This window comes from Microtus ochrogaster, chromosome X (genome assembly GCF_000317375.1).
Source record: "Microtus ochrogaster isolate Prairie Vole_2 chromosome X, MicOch1.0, whole genome shotgun sequence".
NCBI lineage: Eukaryota > Metazoa > Chordata > Mammalia > Rodentia > Cricetidae > Microtus > Microtus ochrogaster.
In genome coordinates this window covers 42,094,168-42,119,369 of record NC_022026.1, presented here as the reverse complement: position 1 = coordinate 42,119,369, position 25,202 = coordinate 42,094,168, and the positions used below count along the sequence as shown (strand labels likewise).

General features: G+C 40.9%; 1 protein-coding gene across 5 annotated transcripts in view; it reads right to left on the bottom strand.

Annotated features, from left to right (window-relative positions):
- Frmpd4 (FERM and PDZ domain containing 4) overlaps nucleotides 1–25,202 on the bottom strand; it is a 653,313-nt gene that overhangs the window by 14,227 nt on the left and 613,884 nt on the right. For 4 of the 5 annotated variants that reach the window (XM_026784757.1, XM_026784756.1, XM_013350580.2 and 1 more), the window contains exons 8-14: nucleotides 23,285–23,416; nucleotides 21,204–21,323; nucleotides 14,170–14,306; nucleotides 9,467–9,593; nucleotides 6,304–6,393; nucleotides 5,562–5,744; nucleotides 1,702–1,840 (exon numbers count right to left, since the gene is read on the bottom strand). In XM_026784757.1, coding sequence (XP_026640558.1) covers nucleotides 1,702–1,840; nucleotides 5,562–5,744; nucleotides 6,304–6,393; nucleotides 9,467–9,593; nucleotides 14,170–14,306; nucleotides 21,204–21,323; nucleotides 23,285–23,416 — 928 coding nt within the window. The remainder of the gene's footprint in view (nucleotides 1–1,701; nucleotides 1,841–5,561; nucleotides 5,745–6,303; nucleotides 6,394–9,466; nucleotides 9,594–14,169; nucleotides 14,307–21,203; nucleotides 21,324–23,284; nucleotides 23,417–25,202) is intronic. The other variant, XM_013350579.2, reaches the window with a different exon arrangement.

Genomic DNA, 25,202 nt, shown 5'->3' with positions numbered 1-25,202 from the left:
TTCTTCTTCTTCTTCTTCTTCTTCTTCTTCTTCTTCTTCTTCTACTACTACTACTACTACTACTACTACTACTACTACTACTACTACTACTATTACTGTTGTTATTATTTTGAGACAGTCTTCTTATGTAGCTCTAGCTGACCTGGAGTTTTCTATGTAACTAAGGCTGACCTCAGACTTGTGGTTAGTCATAATTATTTTCCACTGAGTAAATTCTGGGTACTTGGATTACAGGTGTACTACTATGTCTAGATGGCAGATCTCAATTTTCTAAAAACAGAATTCCTATTTGTGGGACCCTTGATTCTAATTGTTTTCATTGTTCAGTTCTGACTTGCATCGTAGCATCTCTTAGCTATATTTATTGGGCGTCTACTCAGTCAGAAGAAGATGAAGACTGTGGAAAAAGTCACGAAACAAATGATAACTACTTAAACTCACTGGAACAGCTAATTTAACACCTATGACCCTCCTTGACCTTACTCGGGTATAATTTTTGTCCTATCAAGTGGCTGGCATGAACTATGTGATATTTTTGCCTTATCATATGGCTACTAGGTGGTGCCAGGGTAGAAGAGATTCCTTCTGGAACGTCCAAGTCCAAACTGTGTGGTGACTCACACTGAGAATTTCAGCACTCTGGAGGCAAAGCCAGGAATACCATGACTTGGGGTTAGCCTGGGATATGGTGAGTTCCAGGCTAGCTTGGGTTGTACATTTTGTCTCCCTAAATAAACGCATACACACATAAGTAAATTTGTGACTTTATAAAATGTCAAAGCTGTAGTCTAGGATTTTAAAGGAAGAGACACTCTACAGCAGGGGACTTAATTCTCAGGGTTCTGGCTAAATAAGTGCGGGGCAGAAAAAAATGTAGTCACAGGACCATGACAGTAGCTTAAGTGGCAGAGTGTCTGTCTAATATAGAAGACTAGGTGAGGATCTGGGTTCTATCCCACAAGCACCAAGAATAAAAGAAAGAATGGGAAAAGGACTGTCAAGAGTTCACAGCAATAAAACCACTGTCTTTGAAGTGAGTGCCTGTCATTTCCAAGTTACATTCCAACTGCAATGGGTAAATCGGCATGCTGTTTCATTGTTATCAATGCCATCAGTTCTTAAAGGTTCCATGTTATATTTGGATATTACATTTTTTTATAGGTGCAACCGTAAATTTTCTCTTTTCTTCATGGTAACGGGGATTGAAACAAGGGCTTCACATGTGCTAGGCAGACATTTTACACAATTTCTCTCTCTCTCTCTCTGATCATATGTGTCTGTTTATGCAGGCACGCATATGTCATAGTATGCATGTGGGGGTCAAAGAACAGCTGTAGGTGTTGGCTCTTGCCTTCTACTGTGTTTAAGGCAGGGTCTCTTTCTTGTTTGCTGCTGAGCTGTATAATCCAGGCTAGCTGGCCCATAAGCTCTCAGGGATTCTTTTGTCTCTGCCTCCTATCTTGTTGTAGGGGCACTGGGAACACAGACATATATTATGTCTACTTTCATGTGAATTTTGAGCATTAGAACTCAGGTCCTCATGTTTGTATGAAACACACTTCCCATCTCCCCAGCCCTTGGAACCAGTATTCCTAAGTATAAGACTTTACTTTTGAATTCTGTTCCTGATTACTATTGTTGGGGAAGTTCTCAATAGTTAGGTATGGGGGTCAGTAATGCATGAATTTAAGAAGAAAATACCTGTGTCCTGTGTGCCTGCATTTTTCTTGTTGGCCATGTTAAATATTGATCTCCTGGAGTCCACAAGCAGCCGGTAGTATCCAGCCGTCAGACAGGCCAGGTTCATGGCATCTGATGACTCCATAAGGAGTATGATGGGCTGCACAACAAAGAAATGCACAAGAAAGTATTTTTTATTAAAGTATTTCCCCATAGAGTATTTATATATGCTTATGAACTGTAAGCAAACGAAGCTACTGAGTAAACATACCATTGGAGAAATATAAATGAGGGGGAGAAACTCAGAGACAACACAAGGTTGCCTTACTGAGAAAACCTTTAGGAGACATGATTATTGAAGCCTGTTGCCTTCACAGAGGAGTTGACATTTCTAGCAGAAGAGCTCTGAGAGAAACAGGGGACCGACCTAGCCCAAGTCACACTTTTAAGTAGAGGGGAGTGGATTAAAGGTATTAGAATCAACGGGAAAGATTTTCTGCAGAGCAAATGAGAATGCACCCGTTCTCTGCAGCAGGAAATATTACCATAACAGAAACAACATAGAGTTCACATATGCTCATTGTGAATATATGCACTGAACTTAAAATTCCCTTCCAACTCATTCTAGACAAAAAAAAAAAAAAACCCAAGTACCAAGCTCCATGAAACATTGTTTTTCTTTTTTACAATAGCTAAACGTCTGAAGAGTAATAGTTAAGGCTGCTATTTTAGTTACCAAGAATTAAGCCTATGATGTGAAAGCATCAGGAATATTAAACTTGAGATTCATGGGGCTGAAGAGATGTCTCTGGTCGAGAGCTAGGACTGCTCTTCAGGGGCCCTTGAGTTTAGTCTACTACACTTCTAGTTGGTGGCTCCCAACTGTCTGTAACTCCAGTTTGGGAAAGCCAATGTCCCCCCCCCCTCTCTCTTTCTCTCTCTGTGTGTGTGTGTGTGTGTGTGTGTGTGTGTGTGTGTGTGTTTGTGTATGTGTGTGTGCGTGTATGGGTACGCACATACAAACACAAACACACTTCAGAAAATCTCTTTGAAAATGTAAGATCTGTGGTGAAAATGAGTGTTCAAGAGAAATGAAATGCAAGTCAGAATTGAGATTGTAACTGTGTGGAAAGTGTCAAAGAGCTGAGAAAAGATTGTTTCTAAAAGAAGTTGTAAATTTCCACAAATGTAAACTAGAGCTGAGAGCTGGGAAGAGGCACTGTTAAAACTGGAAGCAATGAGCTTGTAAGAGGCCGTGTATCTTGGGTATGGAACGAAATGCCGATAGGATAATATTTCTCATTGGCTTGCAAGGATGTGTTCTTGTTGGAAGAAAGAGCAAAGGATACAGAAATGTGGGAACAGAAGAAAGCAGACAACAGAAAAGATCAAGAGAAGAACGTGACTGGTCTCTATTTCTCACTCTTAGAAGTAGTACACTGGCCAGGTACTGTGCCCTTGATTATTGGAACAACACTTGCCATCCAAAATTCATGAACTGTCATTTCCACCAGAACTGCAGTCCCTGCTTAATGTTTAAGCCATCCCATCATCACCAGTCAGTCCAGAGATGAGACCTGTAGCTGGAAGTATTTTCTGTCCTGCTGGCTCCCCTGGACTAGTTTTTCTCTGGCTGCCTATTCCTGAAGTTGCTTATGAAATAACCATTCTGAGGCTTATTATCAGTTTTATTGTTTATCCAATGTCTTGGGCTTTTTACTGGTTAGCTATAACTATAAATTAACCCATTTCTATTAATCTGTGTATTGCCACAGGCTGTGGCTTACCGGTGCAGCATGTTAATCCTTTGTGGGCTACATGGCATCTCCTCAACTCTGCCTACTCTCTCTCTCTCTGTATCTTTATTTGAACTTCCTGCCTAATTTTACTCTGCTAAACCATTGGCCAAAAGAGCTTTATTCATTAATCAATAAAAGCAACACATATATGGAAGGACATCCCACATCATCTTCCCTCTTGTCTAATTAAAAAGATTTTTTAATTTTAACATAGTAACATTATATGTAACAAAACAGTTCTGTTCTTGTCTTTGTGAGAAAATAGAAAATACCCATCTTCATTAAGTCAAGAGACCTTGGACATCTAGACATCTAAGGAAGAAAAGATAGCTAACCATCTGACTTATGATACCAATATTCTTTGCAGGGTAAAAATCTTACTACCTTAACATCCATATTTCCTTACTTTTCAACATAGTGGTAGACTGAGTCACTGAAAAATCAAAGTTGGCATTGTTGTTATACTATGGCTCTCTCCTTCTCTAAATCCAAGCATGTTGTTAAAAGAAAAATTCAGAGTTTCTATCTCATATCAGAAGATCCACCTGCTTCTGAAAATGGTCTGTAGGATATTCAAGGCCTTAACCAAAGTTGATTGCCTCAACACTGCATAAGAGATAATTCAGGTAGCCAGCTGTCTCTGTCATTTCTTGCACCTTTTTGAAGTTGCTTGCTTGCAATTCTTGCTTCTCAGGTATTATTAATTTCCTTTTCATGTCTTTGATGGGGATTGAAGACTAGTTGGTCATAGTTATTTTCCTCTCTTAACTTAGCTAAGACATTTTTAGTATAAAACTTAGACTCCTCAGGTTAGGATACTTACTTAAATAATCTTTGTTATTTGCTAATCTCTTTAGACTAGATATTTAGCATTCTTTTTCTGTTTGATGTTGTTCATGTTGGTTGTAGTTCTATTTTTGTATATGTTTTCACCTTTTCTTTCTCCTGGACAATACTTGATATTTGTTCTTATTGAATATAGTTTTGTATTAGGTTTAGAACCCTTTTGTTTAGATAAAAGGAGGAGGTGCTGTGGAATTCATTCAGCCAATAGCCTTTTGGTTACCAGCCCATTAGGGCATGGTCTGAGGTACTATGTGTGAATTGATAAGTGCAGACACTTTTTGCTTGCTTTCTTGGGTGGTGTTTGGGATTCTGTTTGCAGATTCTAGTACCCACAGAGCAGAGGACCACAGCTCTCTACCCTTATTGCAAGTTTTTTTTTCCAAATAAATACTTGTTATCCATTATTCTGGGCTCTCGTGGACTTTCCTAATTGTGTCTAAAGAGACCATTTCCATGATCTCCTCACTCAATTCTCTTTGGGACACACTATTCTTTACTAATGACAACATCCAGTTCCCATCCATTGTGTATTTTCCCTACAATGTGACCATTTCTCTCAGCGTCTTGGACCATGAACTACCGAGAATCTTGCCACACTTGTGTTTGTCTAGGAAGCCAGTTGGAGTTATTTGGAATTAAGAGCATGGCATCATGTGAACCTCCATGTTCTCTCTATCATGGTAATCTCCTGATGCAGAGTATGCTAAAACATTCTGATGTGCTTTACAGAAAAGCTCTATAATCACCCCAGTGTCCCTTAATCCTTTTTTCCAACTCTGCCATAGTGGGAGTGACATTAGGGCTGGGTATCCCAATTTAACCAAAGAGAATGAGAATTTTAATACATCTAGGGGAGCTCTTGCTGATTCCCCATGTGAACAATCTAGTCTAGAAGTCAAATGGGAACACATTTTCCCTGATGTTATATGACCACCAGTATTCTATAATCAGAAGGGCCCGAGAGATGATGACTTGCTTTTTGTACATAAATGAGGAAACTGTGCTCTAAGAAATACATCAACCTGTCCCCAAATCATACAGCAATTTAATGAGGCCTAGAGTCCCTGGACTGGAGTTCTCTAGATTTATTGTTCTTTTTTCTTTTTTTCTTCTTTGCAATATGGCATTTTTGAGACCCTGCACACATCAACTCTTCCCTACATGGTGAGTGCCATTGATGTTATCAGAAATGATCTGTTCATGCCAGGGCTAAGGGTCAACATCTGAAAGCCTTACCTTCACATCTAACACGTGCAACTCCACCCTCACCAAGCTCTCCTCTTCCGTAAACATTTCAATCCTGTTGACATGGCTGAAGTCTGCTAAAAGAGCCACCAGATTGGTTTTGGTGTTTATGACATGGCTTATGCCATAGCGGGGACCAACCAGAAGAGTCACTTCTGAGCGCTTCTCTGCCTGCTGAGGGAAAGAGAATGACAGAATATTTCAAAGCCTGGACTTCTGAAGCACTTTGGAAATCTCAGTCTGAGAGTCTGTTTTCATAAGATCACATTGTTTTCTTTAGAAAGTTTTTCTGGGTCACACTGTACTAAATCACCCAATTAGGAGGACGCGGATCTGAGTGTATGGAAGCGCTGATAAATTATGAATCACATAGAAAGTAAATGTTATCATGCTGCAATAAATTTATAAACATCAGAAGCTTTTAGAAGTGAGACTTGTGGATATTTTCCCCTTCCGGTCCAGTGATTGAAAGACTACTATTGTTAAGAGTCCTTTGATTTCCCTGTTTCTTTGCTTTTCTTTTCCCAAGGATTGCTGCAGCAAAGCTATCTGGTTTGATATTTCGCAAGCTATCTTCGGTCTGTGATGGAGTCAGTTAGGATTGAAGACCTGGAAAGATTCCCAGCCTCTTTGTTTTTGTCATCAGGGACAACTCCTTGAAGATAGCCTGTGTTGTGACATTTGGCAGACCTCTGTGACTGCAAACAGGAAGAAAGAAAGAAAATGAAATTACCACTAACGTTGCCTTGAACACACGACCTCCATATAGTCGCAGGTCGCTGAGGAACTTGAGATAGTGAACCTTGGCTTGCAATGCAGACAGCTGAGGAGAGAAAAGAAAGCTTAAATGTGGATTCCAGTGGGTGGGGCCCTTTCTACTATAGAAACAAAGACACAGGAGAAAGATGCTTTTTTTGTTTGAGACATGGTTTCATGTATCCTCGGCTACCCTTCAATTTGCTATTTAGCCGAGGATGACCTTGAACTTCTGATCCTCTTGTCTTCAACTCTAGAGTGTTGGAATTACTCATGTGTGTCACCATGCTCAGTTTATGCAGTACTGGGGTGGAATTCAGGGCTCTGTGTTTTCTGTCAACTGAATTTCACCTCCAGCCCCAAAGGATGCTTTTATTGCTGGGGAGATAGGGTGTGAGAAAGAGTCTTCAGTAAGAAGGGTAGTAAATTCGAATATCCTGGGTTTTCTGGTGTCAGACTGCAATTTGACATCAAGATTCAAACTTGATTGCTTCTGGAGGTGTGCATGTGTACGTGTGTGTGTGTGTGTGTGTGTGTGTTGGGGTAGGTACATAAGTGTGAACACACAATTCACACCATTCAAAAATGAGAACAAAGTGAGACATTGCTCCGTGAAAATGTCTGCCCACTGGGAGTTTACAATAGGCAAGGGGTAGTTTCCAACTGTGATTAGGGGCAAAGGAATGGGGCATGTGGCATGTAAATGCGCCAGCGACACAAGAGACACACCTGCACATAGATTTCTGGGGGTATCTGAAATCTATGCAAAGTCTTTAAGCAGCTTGCTTACTTCCCCTCTCAAGTTGCTTTCACTCCTTTCAAGTTTCCAGGGAGAATGAACTTCCTGAGCTCCAACCACTAGGAACCAGTTTGAGCCTGCTGTGTAAACCCTTGTTTTGTTAATTCAGCTCTGAGATCTGTCAAGAATTCTCCGAGTTGAACTACAAATACCCAGATAGAACTGATCTGTATAGAGACTTCAAAATTGTAGGCTTTTATATCGTTTTTTCAAAAAATGGAATTTGACTAGAAATCTTTGTTTCATATTGAATGCAAAAGGAATGTTTCTCAGAGTAAAATTTTCAACAAGGCAGAGATGATCACCATTAAGTAGCAAAGACTAAAATTCCATTTCAGCCACGCATGACTTTCCAACTCTCGCTAAGTACAAAGAGAGAGATTGCCCTTTGTGGGGTTGGGATTTTGCACTGTTCCCTCACTAAATCTTGCCAAAAACCTGAAACAATTTAAGCAAACCACTCACTCATGACTGGGAATGATAGTTTTATAGAAAACACACACACACACACACACACACACACACACACATACAAAATTGGTACATGATAAATAATAAAACTAACTAAAATTGGTGGTTGCCAAATTATTATGAGACCAGTAGATGAGGCTTTGAAAATAAACCAAATAAAATTGGATAACAGAAATCAATTTTGGGCAAATAAGGACAAAGTCCATGAAACTGAAGTCTAGGTGTGTTTTTGTAGATGTGTGTACATGTATGTAAGGGGTGTGCATGCGTATGAGTGCATGTGTGTATGGAGGGCAGAGGGCAAACTCAGGCATGAATTCTCAGAAGTAAGCCACCTCATTTTATTGGAGAGTGTAGCTCATAGGCCTGAATGAAGGTCTTTAAGCAGGATAGACTGACTGGCAAGTGCATTCAAGTGAGTTGTTGCAGTGAGTTGCAGTGAGCCTATGTCCATCTTCCCAGCGCTGGGATTGTCACCACATGCACCATCATTACATGGGTTCTGGGATTGATAGAACAATGTTTTTTTTTGTTATTGTTACTGTTGTTGTTTTTGTTTTTTCAATACAGGGTTTCTCTGTGGCTTTGGAGCCTGTCCTGGAACTCACTCTGTAGACCAGGCTGGCCTCAAACTCACAGAGATCCACCTGCCTCTGCCTCCCAAGTGCTGGAATTAAAGGCGTGCACTACCACCACCTGTCCTGAGGTTCTGGGATTGAATTCAGGTTCTCCCCCTTGTGTAGCAAGTGCTTTCTCGACCAAGCAGTCTCCCAACCCTAGGGATCATAAAACTCTTGACCCATGGTATCTTGCTATTTTTCTGAAGCCGAGTGCTCACAGTGAGGTGATTGGAGTCATTTTCCTGTGAAACTGGGAAGGAGAGTGTGGCTGAGAGTGTACTGAAGTTGATCATATGTTTGAAAACATGTTTATGAGGCGAAACCTTATAAAATGACAGAGAATAGGGTACTAAAAGCAAAGGACTACCCGCATGAATGGTGAGTTGCATTGGGGTCAGGCAAATATCAATAGCCCATATCAGCTGCAATGTATACTCAAGCCGTTCCCTGTTTTATAGGTTCAGAGATTTATGACTCCTTGCCCTTCTCCTTACTGGAATTTTTGTTGTGTTATTGCTTCTAAACCATATCTTTCTTTTCCTGACCAGCAGTATACTTTTAAATGGACTTTGTGTGTCTCCCACTTAATGAAAACAGAAATGAATACAATGATTTTAATACCCATGACCAGTGACAGAAATCACTTTGCTTTCTCTTCGCATTATAGGATTTAATCTAATGGTTGTCACTGGGATGGTTGGTGGTAGTGATTTTGATCATTAGGACACATTTTTGTTTGTGACAATTAAGGGAGGGGTGACCCTGGCATGTGGTCGGAATGGATCAAGGAAGGATGCTGTGTCATATTTCGCAATGCCAAGAGTATCACCATTATATCTTATCCAATGTCCACAGCTTCCTTGGAGAGAATCCGTAATGACTACAGTAACTGGCCTGCGGGGCTCCTTACTGGCTGCCAGGCATTTAAGTCAGTCTGAGCAGCAACCAGTTACAGGATAAAAGTGTACAATTGTCTTGTGATTTGATCCCTTGACAGAAAAGTCTCGTGTGAGCACCACTTGCCTCCGGCCCCATACAATAAGGAGTTTCCAACTTGTGAGAAAGGAATAGATTTCTGGAAGGATCAGCAGGTTTTGTTCTTTTTAGACATATGTAAATAGTGTACAAAGTTCTTCTGGAAATGTGGTATGCCAAGTGTGTTCTTTATGGGATCATTTGACATGACTTTTTGATTGAAGGCAAATGTCTCTGCTTAAAATCTAGATTCTATTAAGATGTAACTGGGATACCTTTTTACCCGGTGGTACCAAGTTTTGATTTGCTTTGACAAGGTGGGAGAGAGCTTTCTTGATGTTCTTCTCTTTCATGCTCTGCAGCACAGCAGATGGAAGAAATGTCTCCAGGCCCCATTCTTTCCTGCAACAGAAAGCGCATCATTCATTCCCCAATTCTTGTGATGATGACTTCCATAAGGCCAAATGACACCCTGCTGTTTGTCCGAACAAATGAACTCTTGGTAAGACGGAGAAGCAACTTTTCATTTCCATGTGGGAAACACCTTATTGGATCATTGATACACATGTTCACATTTAAAAAGAAACATATATATCCCTCACTCTGTAGAAAGAACACTAACAATGGACATTAAAGAGTCATTTTGTTTAACCAATTTCAGTCTCCTAAATACATACGTCCTATATCCATATATTTCCAATATGTTTCTTTGTCTTCCTCAGCTTGTCCTTACTGTCTTCATTGATTTGCATGTCTTAGGGCTATTTGTGTCTTTATTTTAAAACACACACACTCACATATCACACACACACACACACACACACACACACACACACACACACACACACACAGACATATGGGGGCAGTGCTAGGGTTCAGAGACCTACAGTAGAACAAAACATGACTGACCACCACAACCAACAAAACAACAAAAACAAAAACCCAGAAACCAGTGACATGATTCCTAACAATCTTCTGCTATTCTCATACTTCAGTGCCTAGACCAGTCTTCATAAGAGAGGCTTTCTCTGGAAGCTGATGGGAGCAGATGAGGATTCCCATACCCAAATATTAGGCGGAGCTCGGGAACCCCATGTAAGAGGTCAAGGAAGGATTGTAGGAGCCAGAGGGGTCAAGGATACCAGGAGAACATGGCCCACAGAATGTACTAACATAGCTCATAGGGGCTCACAGAGACTGGAGTGGCAATCATGGAGCCTGCATGGTCTGACCTAGGTCCTCTGCATGTATGTTACGGCTCAATAGCTTGGTGCTCTTGTCGGATTCCTAACAGTGAGAGCACAGGATATCTCTGACTCTTTTGCCAGCTTTTGGGCCCCCTTTTCTCTTATTGGGTTGTTTTCTCCAGCCTTGATCTGAGGGGTTGTGCCTAGTCTTATTGCACCTGATTATGGTGTGTTCAGTTGATATCTCTGGAAGTCCTGCTCTTTTCTGAAGGGAAACAGAGAAGCAGTGGATCTGGGGGAGAGGGGAAATGGAGGGGGTTACCTGGGAGAATGGAGGAAAGGGAGGCTGTAGTCAGGATGTTTTGCATAGATAAGAATAAAAGAAAAATTCAAAATAAAAAAGATAAAATACACACACATATAAAACACATATATGCATTGGAGGGGCACGTCACTAGGGGAGGAACCCAAGGCTGTATTTATGCTAGTGATGTGCCCCAGCCCTATATTGTTGTCTTAGCGAGTTTTCACATCATTGTATCTTTTAAAATATGTTTTTTTTGAAGTTTTCTACAACATGTTTTGATCGCAGTGATCCCCACTCTCCTATCTTCCCAGATTTATCCCTTTCTCTGTCTACCCAACTCTGTGTGTCCCCGCTCTCCACTTACTCTACAAATACTAATTCGCGCTGTCTAGATATTCTTGGACGTGTGTTCTTCCACTAATATATCTTTGCACCTCATCTTTACACTCAGACCACAAGTTTCTTGATAGTCAGGATTATATTTACTACAAATTACTATCTGATGGAAATGCCAGATACAATTCTCAGTCAAATATTTGGTAGACGAACTGAGTGTTGCCAACACAGTTGCAGTCTGCAAGATTTTGAGTGAAGCTACTTATCATTGAGAGGTTCTGGGTTGCACAATGTTCTCCTTGGGAAGAGTGGCTAGACAGGAGGGGCAGAAAGGTATGCTAGTTTTCTGATGATAGGGTCTCTCACTGACCTAAACCTCACTGGTTAGGCTAGGCTTGCTGATTTTGCTTTATCAGTGCTGGGATTACATGCACATGCCACATGCATTGCCAGCTTTTAAAAGCATGGGTTCTGGGGCTCAAATTCTGGTCCTTATGTTTACACAGCAAGCACGTTAGTGACTGAGCTGTGTCCCCAGCTCCCCAGCTGCATTTTAGTTGTCTGAATACATTCTCTAGTTGTATAGGCGCCTTTGCAAATGGCAGCCAGTTTTATCTGTCCCTGAACACTTTAGGTAGCAGGAGAAGGAACACGTGAATGTGTCCAGCTGAGACCTGTTTGTGAACAGTCTCAGACCACAGCCATTATGGGTACACCCCAGGGAAAAAGGGATGGACCACTCAAGGGAGTGAACCAAATAGGAGGGCTTTTCATCATTTAGTTGCGCTAGTAGGTAAATTTATAATAGCCTGAACAGTGGTACTGGAGGAAGGGAATTGGAGCTTTAGTTTTCCCCAACCCAGGCTCTAAAGCCTGTTGAGCAAAGGCTTCAGAATGGGTAGTGTGGCAGCCTCTGAGAAAGTGCCTTTGGAGAGTGGGATTATTTTTATTTGTCCTTGTTTTGAGTGCAGATGGGGAGAAATCCAAAGCTTTTGGCATGGCGTGGAGATATGGATTCAGTCTGGTGAGTTCGCCTTTTTGTTAGCATAAAGAGCTGCTGGGATGAAGTAAGTGGTGTTTGTTGTAGGCTAGAGAATCTCTTGCTGGGAGACTAAGCGTTCCCTCTTAAAGGATGACCCTTAAATAGATTCATCAGTTGGAGGCAATACAAACCATCTATTTTCTAAGAAAAGCAAATTTTCCTTGGCCAAAGAGGGATGCTGCTGGTAAAATGGCATCCTCGACAAGAGAAGGCATCTAAAGTTTACAAATAAGATGTGCCCCACAGAGTCAACTTTGTTGAGTGACATCTTTGCCAGCCACTTCTCAGTTTTTTTTTTCCTACATAGATACCAAGGCACCATGCTTTCTGATTGTGGTATATTTTTGAGATGTATTTTTATTTTATGTGCATGCATGTTTTGCCTGCATGTTTGTCTGTGTACTAAATGCATGCACAATGCCCACATAGGCCAGAAGAGGGTGCCATTTTGTGCTGTGACTGGAGTTACAGATGGTTGTAAGTCATCAGATGGATGCTAGGAACCAAACTCACGTCCTCTGCAAGAACAGCAAGTACTCTTAACCACTGGGTCATTTCTCCAGCTCGCTCTTTTTTATTATTTTTGTCGTGGTCTTATTATGTAACTTGGGATAGCTTCAAACTTGTGATTCTAACTCAGACTCCCTCAATGCTAGGATTATTGGTGTGAGCCCCAGGCCCAGCTGATCTCCTGCCATGATGACGCTTCAGAAAATGTCCCTCCGTAACAGTGGTTCTCCACCTTGCTGATGCTGCAATCCTTTAATAAAGTTTCTCAAGTTGCGGTAACCCCCAACCACAAAATGATTTCATTCCTACTTCATAACTGTAATTTTGCACTGTTACCTATCGTAACATAAAGATCTGTGTTTTCTGATGGCCTAAGGCAACCCCTGTGAAAAGGATGGTTGAACTCCAAAGGGGTTGTGACCCACAGGTCGAGAATCACTATTCTATAACCACTCTAGCAGGAGAGGAGGGATTCTAAAGAGACAGTCGTGCCCATTCTTTGTTCTAGCAGGCTGTTAAGACAAAGGAACCCCTAGAAAATGAATTCTTCCAAGAATATCACACTGGAAGAAGGCAATGGCTGAAGTGTGGTACCATCCAGAGGAGGAACTTGCCTCCTAGGAAGAAATATATACACTCCCCACATTTTATCCGAATACCATGCAACAGAGACCAAACAATGAAGATTAAATGGTGGGCAGGACCGCACTTTGATCAAGACTGCTGAGTTACATATACCTCTTGCCTGCTATTAAAACCTAAACTCCACAAATCTAAATCTCATGTCAGGACCCTAAAGATAGACTTGGGGCTCAGTATACCCAGTTTTTGTTCCTCTTCTCACTTCCTATAACTTGTCTCTTTAATTGGTGTATTTTTGAGGGGCAGCCAAGCCTAACTAGACTCTCACAATAATCCCGTCTATCACACAAACTCAGGCACAAAGACTAGTTCCACGGCTTGGGATTTAACACTTCCCCACCCCTAACCCTATATTGTGAATTGGAGAAGTACCAAGCTACTTAATAATCTTGTACCTCAGTTTACCCATTTATCTTTGAAGTAAACCTTGGGCACCAAATGTTCTGATACTGATTTTCTTCCTGACTCTGAGAGAGGAACACAGTAAGTTGCTCAGGTTGGCCTTGCACTCAGTCTGCTACACCGGAATTCGGGATTCTCCTGCTTCAGCCTCATGAATAGCTAAAATTATGGGCCTGCACCATCAGGCCGAGCTGTTTCTTTATGTTGTTTTGGGGACAAAATCTTGTTATGTGGTCTCGACTGACGGTCTTGTACCCATGGTAAGCCTTCTGCCTCAGGACACTCTACCGCTAAAGTTGATGGGGTGGCAGGAGTGAGCCATCAATCTGGGGTGTACATATCATTTTAAGAACTTGCTTTCACTTTGCCTGTAGGTTTCTGAAGGTGGGTAAAGTGAGAAATGCATCTTTCCTATTATAAAAGACAAAATTTTTATCTATTTTCCCCCTACTTTACAAAGATTTGGCCACGAACAAGATGAACTTTGCAAACAGATACAGAAAAGTGAAGGAAAACCCACGGCATCTCACCGCACCAAGTGTGAACACTTACTCAATGTATTTGAGGGAGATTTTCTGCGTTTGTTTGGTGGTGACAGTGGCGATGTACATTTGTAAGGCGGCCAGCCGCAAGGCAATGTCGTATTTCAGCTCAGGTCCAAATCGCTCCTGAACGACGTCGTTACAACTCTGCAAAGAGATCAGCAGAGGGCGCAGTTCATCAGCGCATGGGCTGCCTTGTGCTCCCCTTTAGAGGAGCAGGTGACAAGCCTTTCCCCAGAGTTTCAACCTTCACTTCTAAGGTACTGAGGATAAATGTGGAAACATTCCCACCGTGCTGCTTGGAGTCTAGTCAGGCTTTAATTGCACGAGCACGGCGACCACACAAAACGTTTAACAGTCATCGACAAGCTGTTATTTAAATATTTAGCTTTTTGTAAGAATAATTAAGAATTTGGGGATGGAACTGCCAAACACAGGTGCTGAAGCTGAACACTGGAAGCACGGTGGAGGAATGTGGTTTTTGCTGCTGGACTTGGAATCCAAGCTTCCAAACTTCATTCATTTCACACAAGTTGTGGCTTTGGGCAAATTTCTAACTTGGTGGTGCCTCAGTTTTCCTTTCCCTAAAATGGAGTGATGCTGTTTCCTAATTGCATGGTGTTGTGCGGACTAAAACAGTTAACCTGTACTTGGAAGCTGTAAGCACACTTCTAAAGGTTTATTTATGTCATTCCTAGTCTTGCTTTGTGTGGAACTGGGGTTTGCAGTCCTGGCTTTGCCAACGATAGCTATCACGTTTGAAACCTTACCGTTTATTTGAACCCTTGACCTCAGTTTATTCATCCGTGAGTGGGGCTCATAGGAAACACTTCACTAGAGCTGCTTAAGGATTACGAGGCTTGTGCTTTATCATGGACATTGGCACATGCTCTAAGGGTAGCTATTAAAACCTATTCATTTCAATGGCGGCAGCCCTCCCATTTCAAGCATGTGATTATGTGGGAGTTATCTCTTGGAATTGGTCTTTTTAAGCGCATGGGTCAAAATGTAGGCCATGTATGGTATTACACCCTATAGTTTCAGCTACTTCTGAGGCTGCGGTATGTGAATGTCTTAGCTTTTCTATTGCTGTTCTAAGTGTCACAAACAAGGCAAATTACAGAAGGAGGAGTTTATTGGGGGTTTACCGTTCAGAGGGTGAATGCATGACCATCATGGCAGGGAACATGTCAGCAGGCAGGCACGGATGGTGCTGGGAGCAGTAGCTGAGAGCTCACATCCTTATTCAAAGTGAGGCAGAGACCTAACTAAAAATGAGGACTTTTGAAACATCAAAGCCCAGATCCAGTGTCACACTCATCTAACAAAGTCACACTTCCTAACTCTCCCAAACAGTTCCACCCACTGGAGACCAAGCATTCAAATACAGGAGCCTATGGGGAGCGTTCTCATTCAAACCATCACAGTAAACTACAAATTCAAGGCTAGCCTGAGCAAAATCCCCAGACTGCATCTCAGTTAACCAAAGTGGCTGAGTATGCATGGTAAAATGGCCACAGATACTAGACTCGAGTAGTGGATTCCTCGCTCTTGTTAGGAGCAAAGTTGGGAGCGGAGAGTGGAAGGAACATACAGACTATGTAAGAAGATTCAGTACGTGTGCTGACTGATTTTTATATTGACAACTGGGTTCTAGTTCGAGAAAAACGTATACCCTTTCCTGCATCCTTCTTGGATTCTTTGCCTTCTCTCAAGTAGACATTAAAGGGAAGCACTCGCAGCAATTTATTGTTTGTTCCCTTTCTAAGGGAAGCACATTAGTAATCACCTCATACTGATTTCATGAAGTTAGGACCACGTACCACTACGTGGCTTCTGTATGTAGTATTTAAACACTGCATACTTAGCACATCATAGGTTTTGTATCTACATATGATGGATGCATATTTCTCAGTCCACTGCTTCATTGCTAAGTGAGTCAAGTTGTCCTCCCAATGCCTCCCTAAAAAGGATTTTCCCCTTTCCCCCCCTGAAAAACATTATAGTTTCCTGGAGCACACTTCCTGGAGCAGCTTGTGTTTGAAGGGGGTCTGTTAAGCAGCAAGACCTAGGATGGTTGGGTCATACCCTCAAAAACACTTTAAAGCTGCAACTTGTTGTTTTTTTTTTTAATTTTGATTTTAACAATCATGCCCAAGTGCTTGAGGCGATCTTGGCCCCAACATGTTAACAGTCTAGGTAAGATTGTCTCATACAGTCCACTAAGAGAACTGGAAGCCCAGAATGTGGTGTGTGCCCGTGTGTATGTATACATACATGTATGCATGGGTGCACAGGCATATGTGTGCTTATGTGTGTTAGGGTCAAAGGACATCTTTGAATGCTAGACCTCAAGAGGCATCCACCTTTTTATTATTATTTATAGTTTGACAGGATCTGTCACTAGCTTGGAATTTACCAAGGCTAGGCTAGCTGGCTGGCAACCCTCTGGGCTCTACTCATCCGTCTTTACTTCCTTGATGCTGGATTACAAGCTTGTTCTTCTATGTCTTACTTTTGCTTAATGTGGGCTCTTGAGATGAAACCCATGTGTTTATGTTTCTTAAGGACCGAGCTACTGTCCCAGTCCTAGAAGCTGGTTTGTGAGAAGTTATTTTGTCAAATGACGTTTTTGAAAACTGCTACTGCATAAGGATTCAAAGCAGATGTGTGTGTGTGTGTGTGTGTGTGTGTGTGTGTGTGTGTGTGTGTGTGTAGAACTTAGATAAAAAAGCCCAGGTTTGACAGTAGGTTATTTCAACTATACATGAGTGCATGTATAAAACTTAAATAAAAAAGCCCAGGTTTGACAGTAGGCTATTTCAACTACCACTACAGTTACTTTAGCCATGACATGTTAGTTTTCTTATGTAAAAACTGGTTGAGCGCTGAAGAACAACTAACTTGAGAGCTAGCTAATTTGAAAGGTTGCTGTGATAATTCATAAATGGAATGTGTTATAGAAACACGAGTCATTACTGTTACTTTCCCTAAGACCTCTGGCTGGCCTGAACCATTTTTTTCATTCCTGTTTTACCTTGCTGTGGTGGTTTGAATAAAAATGGTCCCTGTAGGCTCATATGATTGAATGTTTGGTCTCCAAACATTTAGGATTAGGAGGTGTAGCAGTGTTGAGGTAAGTGTATCTATCATTGGGCTTGGGCTTTGAAGTTGCAAAAGCCCATGACTTTCTCAGTTATCACTTTCTGCTTTGTGGTTGTGGATCAAGATAGAAACTGACAGCTACTGCTCTAACAAAATGCCTGCCTGCCACCATACTTCCCACCATAATAGCACGAACTCTCTGAAAATATCAGCATGCTCCAATTCAATGCTTTGAAAGAAATATTTGAAAAAAGTTGCCTTGGTTATGGTGTTTCATCACAGCAATAACTAAGACACTTGCATTTAAACAGACTTCTGCATGATTCTTTTGACAAGGCAATTAATTAGTCGCTTAGTTATTATATAATTAGTTAAGAATGACCCTGGAGAGGTGGTATGCAATATGAATTATACATACACACGAACGTGTGTGTGAAAGAGATTAATCATCCTTTTATTACTCTTAAATCTATTACTTAAAATACAGTCTTACAGGTGAATAGTATGCTTATAAAAAGTTCGTTTGTAAAAAAATGCATGCTTAAGAGGAAAACAATACTATATTAACATGTTTGTAAAGATTTTGGTGGCTTATGGGTGTATCCTGTTTACTAATTGGTATAAACAATTTTTTTCCTGAATAGAGAGTGAAGAGGGCAAACATCGGCAAGCATATAATCATTATGAATTAGAACAGTCTAGATCATTAGAGTTTACTGCTAATATATATGCTAAAATCTGTAAAAGACCTCATGGGCTATTAATGACTCAGAGATGAATACGTATGATCACTATGAAACCAGTTTGCATCTTTATGTTTTATCTGGCCAATGGTGACTGTCCTCATTCCGAGTCTGCTAAGTTACATTGATTTGGGTCTTCTAAAGTACTATGTGTGACTTCTGTTTCCTCTTCTGTTCTCCAGGCAATTTCATTGCGTCTTTGTAGTAGCTTAAAACCCAACACAGGCACACAAGAGACCTGTTGACTTCTAGTAGACAGATGGGTTATTTTAGACGCACCACACAGTCTGTGATACAGTCATTTCCAAGTAGAGTCTGAAGTAAAAAAAAAAAAACCCACGTTCATTTCTTATTCTCTGAGTGGGAAATATAATATGATAGTCACTTGATTTTAGTCTTCATTGCCCATAGTATACGGCTATCCATCTCCCGTGCAGCCTATTCCTTTGAGAAGTAGATAAACCACCACCCCCATGAAAGGGAAGGCAGGAAAACAGAAACAACATCAGCCTTTTTCTTCCATTCCCTAGGCAAACTCTCCAGACAGTTTGTCTTCTTTTGAGGCCAGTCCTTTGGTATAAAAGATGTCTTTCAAATGAGAAAACTCTCCGTGCATTTAATTTGAGCAGACATGCCTTCAATAAAACATAATGAGCTTCCCTTCCCCAAGACAAGCACAGCCATGTTTTTCCCTTATACAAAGGCAGCAGACTTCTTGTGCTGTTTCAACAGAAGCCGGATGGTTTGAAAGCCCCCTCCTGTTCTCAAGATGAGACTGTAATCATAGAGAACAGCCTGTATCTGTATTTCACTGTCTAAAGCTTTATACTAACAGGTACCAGGAGCTATTCATTTGCTGCTAACTAGCTAATAATTGTAGCACATGGTCTTATCAGAGGTGACCTAGCCTCTGAGTGAGGCTCAGTTGGATTATGGTAAAGGCACAGTAACCAATAAGCTGAGAATCAAACTCTTGATTTTATGCAGCCATAATCGGCTAGGTTTCCTGGCCTATCGGAGGAACAGAGGTCATTGTTGTCAAGTCAGGGGTGCATATGACCTCATTTAACACTGAGAAAACCCAGAACATGATAGTCTCCCTGTTTAGGTTGGAAAATGCAATATACATTTAAAATTATTTTTTATAAAAGGTTGTACATTCTGAACAGGATTGGACTTATCTTGGAGGAGCAGAGCTATCTTCATGAACATTAATCGACCTCTTGAGCTAAAAAAACAAAGTCTTGTTCAAAGACCACAGAGATGGGGAAAGTTACTAGGGTCTTTTCTGAGGATCCTGAGTACTAGAATGTACCTGTACATTTTGCTTCTTTTTTTCTCTGGCTTCTTTTCTGATCTCTAGGGCTTATTGCCACTTGATCCCAACAGACGTAATTTGCCACATCTATCTTGTTTGTATCTCTCTTTAACCTAATATGTATTGTCTTTTGACTTGTTTTTCTTCTGGTTTTGTGAATGTGAAGGTAAAAACATGCTTACAGACACTCTGGGTGATTCTACGTACTACACATTAAAGGAATAGAAATCCTTTTTGAGATTTATTTTTATTTTTATGTGTATGAGTGTCTTGCCAATAAGCTTGTCTATGTACCATGTGCATTCAGTGCCCATAGTGGCCAGTAGAGGTCATGAGATCCCTTAGGACTGGAGTTACAGGTGGTTGTTAGCTGCCACGTGGAGGCTGGGAATCAAATTCGAGTCCCCTGGAAGAGTATCCAGTCCTATTAACTGTTGAGCCATCTGTCCAGATCCAAAATATAGATTATTAATGTTTACTCCAATTGCATTGGGAAATTTAAGTCAGAATGATAGGATGGATTCACAAAAATATAGGAACATCTAAATATTGAATCACCTAAACTTACCCACATATATCTATATCAATACATTTCCTCTTAGACAAATTGTTCCAGATACTCATCCCTGGCAGTTTTGTTTTGTGGGGGATTATACCCCATAATAAAATATAAAATAGACAATCTAGAAAAGATATATATTTTTAAAAATCTTAAAATTCTGAAAATTATTAATCCTAATATTAATCATTACTGTGGTATCTCAGAGAAATTTAAGTGCCAAAATGAATGAATAAATATACGGAGAAGGAAAAACTTTTATAGTATGCCAACTGATCAACAAAGAAGACATAATGAGATTAGACATGTCATTTTAAATCATCCTGATAACAATAGATTCAAGCAAGAATCACTAATTAATACTATTAATAAAAATTAGTGGGTGACAATTTGATGAACTATAAGATCATAAAAGTCACAAAATGACTTGCCACAAATTTCATAGTCATTACCAAAGAAAAGTTATTAATTTTTACAAGGACACCACCCACATAAGAGTCAAAGTCAGCCTCACAATTAAGGGGCTAACCAGGCAACATGTTGCTCCTCGTATGCTACCTGAGAAAGACACAGTCACTCATGCCATTCCTTGCAAACTCATAACTTCAAACTAATCCTGAGAAAATACTAGAGAAACCCAAATGGAAAGATTTCTATGCAATGTCTGATTAGTACTTTTTAAATTCAATGTCACAAAAGTCACCAAAGGAGGATAAAGGATAGACCTGATTTACGGACACCAAAGAAATTTGACAACCAAACTACATGCAAAATTAGATTCCACAGTGAATTCTATTCTGGAAAAACTGATGGCATAAAGGATATTTGGGGTACAACAGGCATCATTTGGCTGTAGATAAAAGATGAGATAAGGGGCATGCATCGGTGTCCTATTTCTTGATTTTTTTTTTATTGAACAGAGTTTATATAAGAAAATATCCTTGTTATTAGAAAATACACGGCATATTTAATATCAAAAATAATACATGATTCAAGCAACTAGCTTTCTTGTGCTGTAGAATAAACGTTTTGTGTGAATTTCTGTGATGAAAGAAAACAGGAATATGTACCTGTATAAAACTAAAATACAAATGAGATAATACCAATGATCGATGAATCGGGATGGAGGGTGTAGTTTCTTGAAACCGTTACAGGAGTAATAAAATTATTTCAAATTTCAAATATAGACATGTAAAGAGTATCACACACTTATTTTATGGTTCGTTGTGCTTAGGATGGATGATGGAAAGAAAAACAATGGTGGGGTTGATTTATGGTCATATCAACATTTATATAGAACGATCTAAACATTTACCTACCTGAACATAGAGATACTCAAAGGCAACTGGATCTCTCCTTAACAGGTCAATGGGATCCTTTGGGACAAAACTGATCCGGAAAAGACACCTCATTTTATGGGAGCTGGGTCTCTGTGTCACCTGGAAGAGCAAACACATCATTTAAGAATTCATAGGTGCTCACTGAGAAAGGACTGAGACCCAAAGAATCACATTCCTCTTTTTTTCTACATTAACAAAATCTTCAGTTTGGCCTTTGCGCAAGGCTGGGGTCCGCAGAAGCAGACTCTGGGGCTAGGAGTTGTACATAATGGACTTGTTATGGGAATGTTCAAAGGAGAGGCTGGGGAAAGAAAGAGAAAGCGTCATGAGAAAGGAGAGAAGATGACAAGAGCTCATATACACAGCTTTATCACACCAGTTCTGATGCTGCTCTGACTGTAGTGGACGGTTCAAAAGGATGGAGTTGCTTTGTTTCAGGCTATTTGGCCCATTTTATTAAGCTCTAGATATGTAGCATCACAAAAAGTTTTGATTCTTTGTTCACCTCCATCACCATAATGTTTTCCTATAAGGCCCATGTAGTAGAACTGTAAGGGAAAGATAAAGTTGTGGAACTTCCATTAGACTCAGAAACGGGTACGCTGCCCACATCACTCTCACTTACCAGTCACAAACTGAAGGCTATTTATTCTATGTGCCTGGGACCATTGGATGGGTCAGGGAATTTGAGGAGTCATCAGGCATAGCCTGCTACCAACGCCAACTGCCTGCTTAGCGCAGCCCAGGTGAGGTACCACTGACACGCATGTGTTTGATGCTACCACTCTGAGCTTTCTAATCAGATACGGCTCTAGTCCCATGCTGGAAACTGGCTTGCTGAGAAATTTCTGTTGGTTCCCAATTTGCCCAATTCCTATTTTCCACCCCTCTCCCAGTATTGATCATAATCTCTCAGGGAACTTCCACACATTCAAGTGTTTGGCTAAGGTTCTATTTCCAGGGGAACTTGGATACACAATGAGCTTTCACTTGAGGGGTTCTGAATATAAGTGATGGTTTGCCTATGAGACTGCATAAAATAAGCTTTGTTGTGGGTTATTTTGCAAGTGATTTTAAATATGGCTATGCAGATTTAAACTTGATCATAGGTCAAACTAGATACAGAAGTGGCAATCAACATGCATTGCGACTTTCCCAGTCCGTCACATCCTGTTGGGATTCTGTCAAAAGAATAGGGCTATTTGAGGGAATTGATGTGTAAAATGTGAGGTGTTGAATTTTGTTTAAAGAATTATTTTCAGTTTTAATTATGTGAGCCGCAGGTACTCAAAGAATCCGGAGGTGTCAGATCTGGAGCTGATGTTCTAGGCCACTGTGAGCCACCTGATGTGGGTTCTGGGAATTAAACTCCAGGTTTTCAACAAGAACAGTACATGTTATTAACTGCTGAGACATCCCTCCAACCCATTCCAGATATTAGCTTTTAATTATGCACCAAATAAGAAGCACTTTAGCAGGGCAATGCTTCCTGTCATTCCATCCCCTGGTGGTATCTGGCTGCTTCAGCTGATCATGTCCCCCCACCTCCTCTTTCTAGAGTTTTCTCTTCATTGAATTTTCCTATGCAAGAGTGGATACTTAGACACTTGAGCAAGATGCTCAGCTTGTTTCAAGTTGAGACAAGTGAAGGAGGTATGTTTGATGCAGCTGTAAGTACTCAGCTTGTCTCCCCAGAGAACAGATGGGGTGTCACCTTTGGAACCAGGAATTAGGACACATCAGTAGATCCCATATTTATAGTGGGCGGGAGTGGGGCAGTGACTGTAGGCTCCCAAAAATGTCACTCTGCAGAGCTACATTCCAGTATCTGCCTGGCCTCTGAATGACAAATCTGGAGAACTATTGAAAGTCTATGACAGATTGGCAATAAAAGGAGGCTGTCTCCTTGAGGTGTCTGAGACATGCTGAAGGTGCTGCTGCCTTCAGAGAGGACCTGGGGAATAGAGACGCTGCAATGAGAGGGCTGGAGAAAGGGCCTTCGGAGGTACCACAGGCTCTGCTCCCACCAGCATTATCATTCTTGGGGTTACTTCACAGACCTGGGTGAGTGTCTCCTGCTCATGAAGCAACAGCAGCTTGGTCCCAGCCCCTTCGGTCCTCTGCTCCAGCATGAGGGAGAAGTGTTCAATGCCTTTGATAGATAGCTTCTCTTGCAGGGTTAAGATGACATCCTTACAGAGCAAACAGTGACAGGGAGAGATCAAAATCAACACTGTCCTTTTTAGTTTTTAGAGACTATCGTGACCAGAAAGGGTTACATCAATGTAGGCTTTACATTCCGTAATGTAATACTGTCAAATGGTACTGAAATCAAATAGCGTTAAGAGTGAAAAGCACAGAATCGAGACTCTTTTTCTTGGCCCTTTCTAACTTCCAGCACCACCCAAACTTCCTGTGGAGTTCAAGAGGTAAGCTGGAAAAGGAGCTTGGTGATCATATAAGTTTCTTTTCCTTCCTTCCTTCCTTCCTTCCTTCCTTCCTTCCTTCCTTCCTTCCTTCCTTCTTTCTTTCTTTCTTTCTTTCTTTCTTTCTTTCTTTCTTTCTTTCTTTTTTTCTTTCAAAATGTGTTTGGGTGTTTTGCCTGCATGTGTGCTGTGTGTAGCACTCGCATGTTTGGTGCCCAGGGAGGCTAAAAGAAGGCCCAGAATTAGAGTGACGGGCAGTTGTGAGCTATCATCACAGGAATCAAAGCTGAATCCTCTAGAAGAGCAGCCAGTGCTCTTAACTGCTGAGCCATCTCTGCAGTCCCTGTGTAAGGGTTTAGATTAGAAAGGTTTTTTTTTTTTTTAACAGATAGAGGTCTAGTCTATGTCTCCCTTTTTCTCAGTGAGGACACAGTTAAACCAACACTGAAAGTGTTCTATATCAGGGACCTGGTAAGTATGGCCTGCATGTCAAATCTAGCCCGCCAACCATTTTGATAAATAAAGTTTTATCGGGACCCAGTCAACCCATCTCTTTATTGTCTCGGTTGCTTTATTGTCCATACACTTCATGAACAGAGTTGAACCCATGAGGCATGAAATATCCACCATTTTAGTCCTGCCCCCAGATGGTATGTTGGCCTGCGCCTGTTGTTCTGAAAGAGCACCATGGTAGTAATGAAGCTTCTGAGAATGTCTGGGCTCTAATTCCAGTCCTCATGCTTAAAAACATCCCAGCACTGGGAAGTTATTCAACCTCTCAGTATCTCAGTTTCCCTACCTGTAAACTGGAAGTGATAATAATGCCTGCCTTGGGATTGATATGGGAAGCAAACGAGTTCATACTTACAAAGCATTTATTATAACACCATTTGCACAGAGAGCCCTGCCATAGCAGTTTATTTTACATCCCTGGGGAAGGTGAAATGAGCAAGCTATGTCTGTAATACTTCATAGGATTAAACATTTAGAGTCAGAATGTGTTGAGTAAACAAGGAAAGACTGTAACTGCAAGGCGCAGCTAGTCTGCTCAGCCTTTTATTGGCTCATAGATTTGAGACTAGCAAATTATCACTCTTTAGGGTAATTTTTAGTCAAATACCAAAGTCTTGTAGAACAAGTCTTCTCAATGGGAAAAAACGGTGTCCTGGAACAACATTTGGACATTTTGGGGAGACATCCTTAGGTTGTCACAGCAGGGTTGGAATTGTCATGGGATTGGGTAGGTAGAGAGTGGGATGCAGTTTTAGCAATGCCCAGGACAGTCACAGCAAAGAATCATCTATTCCAAAACCGCAATAATTGGTTGCTAAGGAAAAAAAAACCCTTCCCATCTATAAAGTTGTTTTTTGATGGACTGTTTTGCTATTTGAGTCTACTTTATGTTCCTTTGCCATTTCTTCAGGCCTTATTAAGACAAAATTCACAAAAGCCAACCCTATCTACACATACATACCCCCCAAAGAATAACTGTTCAACCCAAATTCCTTGATTGTATTGAATGTGATCTAAAATATTTCCTGAGATATATATA